The 10511-nt window shown below is 33.0% G+C and overlaps 1 protein-coding gene across 1 annotated transcript; it reads left to right on the forward strand.

Annotated features, from left to right (window-relative positions):
- Window positions 1–129: 129 nt before the first annotated feature.
- On the forward strand, window positions 130–10423 carry LOC105329913 (thioredoxin domain-containing protein 5). Its single transcript, XM_011431404.4, has 9 exons — window positions 130–323; window positions 3896–3986; window positions 4865–5023; window positions 5639–5839; window positions 6095–6181; window positions 6624–6773; window positions 7635–7717; window positions 7929–8055; window positions 8330–10423. The coding sequence occupies exons 1-9, from the start codon at window positions 172–174 to the stop codon at window positions 8462–8464; spliced, it is 1185 nt and encodes a 394-aa protein (XP_011429706.3). The 5' UTR covers window positions 130–171; the 3' UTR covers window positions 8465–10423.
- The last annotated feature ends 88 nt before the right edge of the window (window positions 10424–10511 follow it).

Genomic DNA, 10511 nt, shown 5'->3' on the forward strand with positions numbered 1-10511 from the left:
CCCACACTTAAGAAACCCGTTTCTCTATTTACAAAAATTAATGTAATACTAGTCAAAGAATTAGATTTCTTTTCTTAAAATTTTATTTAAAATATTTATTAGAGAATGTATAGGAATCTATATAATGTTTAGATCCGATATCGATCCATCTCCGGTGAGCAAATTATCAACATGCAAAACGTGTGCATTTTTGTTTTAGCGATACTTTTTTGTCAAGTTGCGCCTGATTCTGATCATGGAGATGCGGTTATAAATTATACATCCGAAGACTTTGATGCTGCTTTAGAACAATCTAAACTTTTCGTGATGTTTTATGCGCCTTGGTAAGTATGGTTAAAACAAAATTCTCCGAATTTCCTCGAAAAGTGTAAATAAATCAACGCAAAATAAATTTAAATTATTTAGATAAAATATTGATTTTTAAAAAAAAGAAAACCGATGTGCTCCATATTTTTTACAGAATGCTAAATAGTGGTAAGAAATTTAAAAAACGTATGCAACATCATAGCGTTAAATTACTGCAGTTGTAAACTGGTTGAAATTTATTAAATGTACACATTTTTTTTATATGACCATGCAGATATGTCTCAATTATTTTAGACCTTAGTAAATTCATTTCATTGTTTAAAACTGCTATATCGGGATATATGAATTTGACAATGGAGAATCAATGATATAAATATACTTTACAATTTGACCCTGATAAGTTCAGATCAATAGGATTATAGAATGTGTTACAGTTCATTTAAATGTCTTGAAGTGTGGTTTCTTAACCTTTGTCAATACTTATACATTAGCAAGAGTTTTAACAATCCTATAATCAATTCACCTATTGCAACTTTCTTTTTTTTTAAGTATGTTTTTTCTAATGGGATAGAATTCTTAAAACTTTGTGTACATTAGTGTAATCATGTTGATATGACTGAGCACTAGTATTTAATAATTATGAATTTTGTTTCTGTATTTTTCATTAATTGTATTGTTTATTTTTCATTAAACATGTGACGTATACTTCAGCAAGTTCATATAAAATAGCAATATACCCCAACTAATTATAACAGGTGGCTCTAATCATAGATAGTACTGCTTTTACTCAGTCCTTATGGTAATTTACGATCAGTTCACCTACAGGGCACAGTGTATAACACTTTCTCATTTTACCCAATCCAGAAGTCGATGCTCTCTGGTTTATTGTGATTTGCTCTTCATGTCTAAAGATTGATATTACCTGAGGGAGCAAATCATTTCTAATGCACTAATACCGGTTATTTACCTACAGTATTACATGTATTTAACTGTTAGAGACTTGATTATATATACATCTTACTAATCTTCTTTCTAATTTTTTGAATATTTACCTGGTATCATTATGTAACTACTGATGATAATTTCTTTGTTTTGATAGATCAACAATACAGTCATGTATATAGATATTGAATGTAAATATTAATCAAATAATGTTGGATGCTTCTAACACCAAATTTTACTTCATGAAATGATTTAGATACAAATTTTATGCATGCAGTTTAAGAAAATTTATTAATCTGATAATTAAAAGTGTTTGATTTAATTGTCACCTGGCATGGTCTCCAAAATTTTTTGACCATAAAATAAAAAAGATGGCCATATTGTGGGGGGAAATATGAAAAATATTCAATGACATATGTTGAATTATCAAAAATGAAATGTACATGTACATGTAATTTACCTTCAACTTTGAAACAACTGATTTTTTAAAATTAACCAATTAGATAAAATACACCCAAAACTGCTTTTAAAAGCAATTCTTTTTTTGCACTGAATATCTCACAAAAATACACAAAGAGCAGCAAAATATTCTCCTGCCAGCCGTGGATGACTAGTAAGTTCTGTCAGATCATATTACACACCGCACACCCCTCCCCTATCCCTCTTTGAACACACATTGTTAAAAGCATTTATACTATAAAGTATAAAAATGGTTTCTCACTCATGTTTCTGTGTACCAATAGGAAAAGAAATAGACAACTTGACATCATTTTACAAATATGAGCCATGTACATATATATATCATATTCTACCACTGTCAGTGTGATTCTTCCCCCTCTCAGCTCCACCTTTTTAGCTCATCCGAACTGAGGGCTAAGGTAGATTTATGTTTGTTGTAACCATGATCATCGGGGTAAGGTGGGGCCACGATTGGGGGTCAAATTTTTTACATAGGAATATATAGAGAAAAATCCTTAAAAATCTTGTTCTAAGAAACCAATGGAACAGAAAAACTGAAACTTGTGTGAAAGCATCCCCAGGATGGGTAGTTTCAAGTTTGTTCAAATCATGATATCCAGGGTAGGGTGGGGTCACAACGAGGTGGGAGGGGGACAAATTTTTACATAGTCATAGTAATATAGAGAGAAAAATCTTTAAAAATCTTTTATAAAAACCCATTTGTCTAGAAAAGCTGTGAACGTAGGATTGATGATGGTTGTGTAAATAATGTCATATGTTGCTAATGATTATTAGAATAAGGATAGCTTGAATACGAAATTGATGCATTAAGTATTTCAAAGGATTGCTGATTATTTTAACATCGTTATAATGTACAATTCATTAACTTTTTTGTATTTATAAACAAACTTCTTGACAGCCATAGGCCTTACTGTACTGTGAGTGATTATATTCCAGTAATATAACTATTATATGAACTTCATTGCATGGTCAATATTTGGTTTTGTTATATTCAGTAGTATATTCTCACTATATAACTCTATATAGACAAATAGTCAATAACTGTAATATTAGCTCGTCCGAAAAATATTGACCGGTCAATATTTTTTTGATATTGACTGGCTAGGAATAATATCTAGAGAACATTCCCTCTATTTCAAATAATCGCCTCTGATTTGTTGATTCGTAAACGATGACGTAAATAACTCTTCGCGACTCCAAAACAAGGTGACGTCATAATAGACAGTCAGTCAAGGCAAGTAAACAACGGACGCGCAATGCGACGGTTTGCTATCATAACGGATATAAGGATTTGCGAATTACTGTGAAGTAAAATCAGGTAGAACATCTGTATTTTAATTCTTCCGGTCGGCGGAATATCACCAGTGACCGTTTTATGCTGAGGATATTTTGGAAATGAACTTTGCACAAAATTGAATTCGTGAATTCTTTGTTGAGCTGAGAAAATTACGGCGATCTGTTTTCAATTACTTTCTTAAATTTTGGTTTGTTTCTTCATATAACAAAACAAATGTTGACTGTGTTTTCGGGCAACATTGATTATATTAGCCCCCTTGGGACGAAAATATTGCCCTCCGCTTCGCGTCGGGCAATATTTCGTCCCTCGGGGGCTAATATAATCAATGTTGCCCTCAACCCCAGTCAATATTTGTATAATATGAACCCATGTCAAATGATATCGACCTCAGACACAAAAAGTGATATCAACCTTGCAAGCTCGGTCGATATCACTTTCTGTGTCTTCAGTCGATAGCACTTGACATGGGTCCATAAAACCACATATCGACCTTCAATGAAGTCGATAGTTGTAAAGTATCTGTCATACACATTTGACTGTTGAGGCCATGGGCGTCTTGTTCATGAATTTCCCCCATTGTCAAATTATGTTTCTTTATTTTTTGCAAGAAACACAACTTAATCATCAGTCCAGATGGCATGGTTTCTATTTTCTCAAGAAAATATAATGTTTATTCTGACTGATAAAACATTTCCTTGATTTAAGTAATTTACTGGTACGAAACAGAAATGCACTTTGTACATGCTTTTACTAGCACTAACCCTTTAACTCAGTTGGTAGAATGTTGTTTTTTAAAACAAGGGGCCTCGAGTTTGAGCTCTCATGTGGTCATTCCCATAATTGTTACGGTACAAATGTACTTTTTTTCAGGTGTGGCCATTGCAAAAGATTGTCACCAACATGGAATGAGTTGGCAAAATTATATAACCCATTGTTGGATCAAACGCTTATCATTGGGAAGGTATGTTTATTTGTGAAATAATTTTTGTTGTTAAATTATTGAGTACCGCTTATGCACTGCTACAGTAGCTTGATTTATAATATTGCAATCTATTCTGGAGAAAATTCTGACAGTCCCAATGGTTGCACTTTAATCAATAAAAATTTATTAGTTTTTACTCATTAATGCAATGCCAATGGTTTCATTTGCAGTTGACAATTTCCAATATGTGCATAATTCTGCATTTAAAAAGTCAAGTTTGCTCAATGCTGTTGAAAAATATCATGCAATTTCACAATTGACAAATTTAATGTGTACTTTTTCAATTGTAAAGTGTATTAAAATATAAAATTTTGATAAGGGAACTTGCACCTTGCTTTAATTCCATAATCCGCTATCATCAATTATAAGTTTATTTTACAAGGTTTTTTCTGCAATAGGTACACATACTGTACATTTTATGGGTACAAATTACATGTACATAGGGGGGAAAAAGGGCACCTGTTTATGATATTAGTTATTTTAGTGTACCTGTTTATGAAATTGGTTATTTTTGGGCACCTGTTTATGAAATTGGTTATTTTTGGGCACCTGTTTATGAAATTGGTTATTTTAGGGTACCTGTTTATGAAATAATTAATTTAACTTAAAGGTGCCTGTATATGAAATGAGTTATTTAGGGCACCTGTTTTTAAAATTAGTTACTTTTTTTAGGGTATCTGTATATGAGACTAGTTATTTTAGGGCACCTGTATATGAGACTAGTTATTTTAGGGCACCTGTTTATGAAATTAGTTATTTTAGGGCACCTGTTTATGAAATTAGTTATTTTAGGGCACCTGTATATGAAATGAGTTATTTTAGGGCACCTGTTTATGATATTTGATGCCTTTGTTTAGGTGGATTGTACTGTGGAAACAGCCCTTTGTGCCAAACATGAAATCACTGGTTATCCCACACTGAAGTTCTTCCATGACAAGTACTCCGAAGTCGTTCGTTACAAGTCTGCCAGAGATATACAGTCACTGAATAACTTCATAGAGGAGCAGCTATCAAATGTAGGTGTCTGATGGTAGCTATTCATTTTAATATATACTGTAGATTCCTTATTAAACGGGAGGAATTATTATTCGCGTAAAATCGCCAGAAGCACCCTTCACAGATTTTAGAATCTTGCCATTATTATCTGAGGGTTTAGAACTATAACAAATAAGGAGAAAAGTTCCACGTTTGCGATTTTATATTCTTGCGATTTGATACAAACTAGCGTCATCCCGGAATTAAGTACTCACGTAATATAAGGAATTTACAGTATTTAATTAGTGTAAAGGTAAAGAGAAAGCTTTTTAGGACATTGATTTAAATGTTTTATGGATCTGTTCGAGTTATAGATTGTGATATACCAGTAAAACTTCTCTTTTAAATGGGCTAAGATTGGATATTGATAGGAAATAAATTTTCATTTTGATTAAGAAAAAGTATCATCATTTCAAATTGCTAACAGTGCAGAGCAACTACAGTGATCTTAGCAAAGTAAATGTGCTTTGTTGGACTTTCCTCAAAATCTATTAGGCACAAGTGTAGCATTAAAACTCTGATTTTCACAAAATCCATGAAAACCGATACCTGTGAAAGTTAATGAAAGCACTGTATAGATTGCTTCATTCTTACAGTCCCCTGAAAAACCGGAGGCCAAAGTATCCACGGGAGGGCTGTTTGACCTCACCGATGACTCCTTCCCCAAACACATTGAAACGGGTAGCCACTTCATTAAATTTTATGCCCCCTGGTGTGGACACTGCAAGCGACTGGCCCCCACGTGGGAGGATCTGGCCATGCAGTATGTGGGTCAGGAGGATGTGTCTGTTGCCAAGGTAACCCCACTGTTTTAATTTGAGTTGAGTGAATTACTAGTACATGTTTGATAAATGTGTGTAAGTTTGTTATACATGTATAAATTGGCAGTGCAAACCTCAATGTTCTTTTTAGAATTTTAATTCTATTATTTTACCTTGCATAAATTTTTGAATTATTTTGCTAGAGCTTATATGCCTTGCCTGGAAATAAGCAAGCACATTGATTAAATGAAAACCACAAATCGGGCCTATATTTATTTTTACATATTTCAGGTTGACTGTACAATTCATAGAGCTACATGTGACTCCTATGGCGTGAGAAGTTACCCAACATTGTTGTTCTTCAGAAATGGAGAAAAGGTTAAAAAGTATTCTACATTGATTGCATGGTCTGATTGTATACTGTAGAAGCAGAAATATTCAGCGTGGATTTAATTTCGATATTTTCATTGGTAGCATTAAGTAACAAATTTAAATCCATGACAAATTTTAAACCTAAGTATTTATAAAGACAGATGTGGGATATATTTTAGAGATTACGATATGACGAAATTAAATCCCAACAATTTTTGGGGGGGTTTAAAAACAATGAAATTTTAACCCAATGAATATATGTGCTTCTACAGTAATTGATAAAATTCCTGTAATTGTACATTTTCAGAATTTCATGGAATGATAGGGAAATTTTATGACCTGATATTTGTTGAAGAAAATTCTTTTACCATACATGCAGTACTGATGTATATGCTGGTACAGATTATATGTATCACGAAATGACATAACAGATCTATACTTTTGTCAGGTGGATGAATACCAGGGAGGAAGAAGCCTGGAAGAACTGCAGGGATACATGGATACCCAGCTGGCTGTCATAAATGTCAACGCTGACCGCACTGATGAGAAAATCCCAGAGAAAGTACAAGTAGAAGAGGAGAAACCTCAGGAAAACCTGGTACTGTCATATTGGTTGATCATCTGATTTTTACGCGGAGCGGGGACATAGAAATGCCGGGCGTCCGTCCGTCCGTCCGTGTGTCCGTGGGTCCGTGTGTCCGTGCGTCCGTGTGTCCGTCCGTCACACTTTTTTGTAAGCGCTCTCATGCTTACAAATTTTGTCGGATTTTCATTAAATTTATACCAAATGTTTATACCACTATTACCTTGGTCAAGTTCAAAAATCAGCTTTGGTCGATACTTTTTGTTGGAGTTATGGGACTTTGACTGCAATAATGACTCCGTTTTATCCAAAAATTGACCTTGTAAGCGCTCTCATGCCTACAAATTTTGACGGATTTTCATTAAATTTACACCAAATGTTTATACCACTATTACCTTGGTCAAGTTCGAAAATCAGCTTTAGTCGATACTTTTTGTTGGCGTTATGGGACTTTGACCACAATCATGACTCCGTTTTATCCAAAAATTGACCTTGTAAGCGCTCTCATGCCTACAAATTTTGACAGATTTTCATTAAATTTATACCAAATGTTTATACCACTAATACCTTGGTCAAGTTCCTAAATCAGCCTTGGTCGATAGACTCGATACTAGTATACTGCTTGACCGGCGGGGGACCCTGGAATTCTATTCTTGTTAATATCTCATTTTAAATATCGTCATGTGATAAAAAATGCATGAAATATGGAAGCTTTCACACGTTACTGTATATTCATTTACCAAGCAAGGGGTTTGTAAGTTAATCAATTTGATTCATCTCATCAGGTTTTCACATATGTCAAACTATAGTTTCTGTTAAATCTACATTCTCAATACTGTCTCTCTAACAATGTCCTTTGTTCCATGTGATTTACAGGGAGCCATCTTTGAGCTGGAGGCTGACACCTTCACAGCTGGCATCAGTGAAGGATTCACTTTTGTCAAGTTCTATGCACCCTGGTATGTTTGTCAGAATTTTTGCTGCTTCTAAATTTATGTTCCTTTAAATAACAGGCACCATCAGGTTCTCTCATTACTGTAAATGATATATGTAAATGACCTTTAATGGTTCCATATCTCTTACAAATTTGTTTTTGCTTTCTTCATGAACAGTTTACATTAACTGACTTTATCTTTAAGTAATATTTCATTTATGAACATCTTTCATAAGGTGTGGCCACTGCAAGAGACTTGCTCCCACTTGGGAAGAACTATCAAAGGAAATGGCACGCTACCCTGTGGTTACTATTGCCAAAGTGGACTGTACTTTCAGTACAAATATCTGTAAAGAAAACGGAGTAAGTGCACCTTGATTCTCTTTCAATAAATTTCTCTTTCAATAAATGCTTGCAAATTCTATACAGATATATATATTGATCCATTCACTTTATCTTCATGCTTTTAGTAGTTTTGATGGGTTTTTTTCTGATTTGTTCCTTTATATAAGGATTGAAAAAGTTTCGTTTATCATGAAAGATGAATTAATATCAATTAAATTCAAACCAACATTGTGGATACTGGTAGTTATAAAGGTAAATTATTCTTTTTCTTTAAGTCTTGCTTTTCTTTTAGGTCAAAGGATATCCTACATTGATCCTCTTCAAGGATGGACAGAAGGTTACAGAGTACACAGGAAGTCGCGACCTTGGTGACCTTGTAGAGTTCATGCTTGAACACATCCCACAGGAGGTTCATGATGAGTTGTAACCATGGCAACCGGATGTAGAGTAACCTGAACAAAACTTATGATCTGTCTGAAATTTTTAATGGAGAAAAAAAATTTCTTGTTGTTTTCAAGTAACTTATTCTTTTTAGTACACAGTCCCAATGTAAATGATTGAATGCTGTTTCATTCAATATTTCATTTCACATTCCCTGTCTTATTGTGGGTGTGACCGTCCAGTCAGATCAGGGTTGGCTTAACTCTTGCAGAAAACAAATTACATGTATTATTTCTGAGTACTTTGTATTCAATAAGCAGGATTTAAAAAAAAAAATCTTGATCAATATTAATTTTACGGCATTTTATTGCAATTATATCGATCGTTTTAGGTTGTGTGTGTTTTTTAAAGTCCACACTTCATTAGATGTGTTGTACATTCAATAAATTAATAATTCAATGTTACCTAGACAAACACAAACTGCTAACAAAAATTTTGTTTATAATGAATTTTTTGAAAATGATAAAGTAAGACAAAAATCCTTAATATCATTTGATTCTAAATCTAATATTGAAATCACAAATGGGAATGTAATTGATGTGTTGTTTATTTTTTATACATTGTGGCTTGTGATACGGGTGCAGTGTTTTCCTCTGATGTCTTGTATACATGCATGTAATGGTAGTCTATAGTCACAAATACTTTGCGCCATGGGTCTAGTTGCTTTGGGGGTTTTTTCTCATTCATGTATATGATGCAATAATGGTCATTTGTCCCATTTTTTCAAAAAGTTTGTCTAGTTTAGATGAATGAATAAGTGATGTTAAGCAGCAACATGTAATTGATATTATTAGCATGAATCTGGGAGTTCTGTCTTTGAGTGTTATCTGTAGTGGGTTGTTTAAAGTGAATGAAATGATTTGCATCTAGTCTTGTACACTATATAGAATATGATTGTATGGGTTAAAATTGGTGGTGTATGTTGTAAAAAAATATTTAGTTCTTTTGGTGTACATATCTTTTAAACACCAAATTTGTTTTTGCTACATCATTTTGACCATATGGGTAGCCTTTCAGTACACCTTGGTGTCAAAGCATAATGCATATTAATTGAAATCATATGACAGAATGTGTGGGTTCCATGTTTTCCTACTCACATATTATAGAAGATGCATCACAAATTATCTATTTCATAATAAGAAACCTGATAATCACATTTTGTCCATCTGAATGTCTCTAGTTTTTAGTACATGTATAATTTATATGTAAATTTTTGTTGGCATTATTTGAAACATCCTTGTAATTTATTCAAAACTTAACACGTGTTCCTGTTTTCACATCAAAGAAGGCATTAATTTTGCATCATGGTTGATCTTTTAAATTTTTTAATATGTTTGTGCTACATAACATACCGTAGATGGATTTTCTACTACAAACAGCCAAGGATACAAATTAATTTGGCACCATTTTGTGCTGCGGGTTTATGTTTCAATAGTCAATTTATTTCCACGTGTAGTTGTATATCATGGCATGATGCATGTAAATATGACCAAAAGTTCTACAAGTAAATACTGAATGAGTATGACTCATGTTTCATGTACTGTATGTTTCTAGATTTACATAAATATGTACTCGACTGACATGTGAATAATTGTGCTTTTGTGCAACAAAATGAGAATACTGTGTGTATTGTGATAAAAAGTTCATCTTTTAAGTGCTATCAGTTACCCTGGTTATATGTATATTCCATGTAATGTATATATATTTTTTCAATATTTATTTATTTAAGAATATCTGATCTCCTAGTATATACACATGTGTACATGTAAATGAATTGTTCTGTTACAAAACAGGTAAAAAAAAAGTGGGATATCTTTCAGTTTCAGATCTTGTGACATCGAAACATTTTTTTGTCTATCTATGTGAGTATTGAAGGTAGTGACTGAGGTTCATTTGACAATATATTCTCTCTTACTCAATAAAAGATGTGTATACATTTACATAATATAGTCTTTTATTAATTCTTTAATAAAGGGTCAGCGATTAAAAAGAAAATCTTTCACTGAACAAAGTTAACATAGAAAGAGGAAATA

Source organism: Magallana gigas, chromosome 5, assembly GCF_963853765.1.
Source record: "Magallana gigas chromosome 5, xbMagGiga1.1, whole genome shotgun sequence".
Taxonomy (NCBI): domain Eukaryota; kingdom Metazoa; phylum Mollusca; class Bivalvia; order Ostreida; family Ostreidae; genus Magallana; species Magallana gigas.

Bases quoted from the DNA above. Each gene is read 5' to 3' on its own strand.
- LOC105329913 (XM_011431404.4), top strand. From the start codon at position 172: ATGCAAAACGTGTGCATTTTTGTTTTAGCGATACTTTTTTGTCAAGTT. The intron at 3,987-4,864 runs GTATGTTTATTT...GCCTTTGTTTAG, and splicing joins AAACGCTTATCATTGGGAAG to GTGGATTGTACTGTGGAAAC. The intron at 6,182-6,623 runs GTTAAAAAGTAT...TACTTTTGTCAG, and splicing joins TCTTCAGAAATGGAGAAAAG to GTGGATGAATACCAGGGAGG.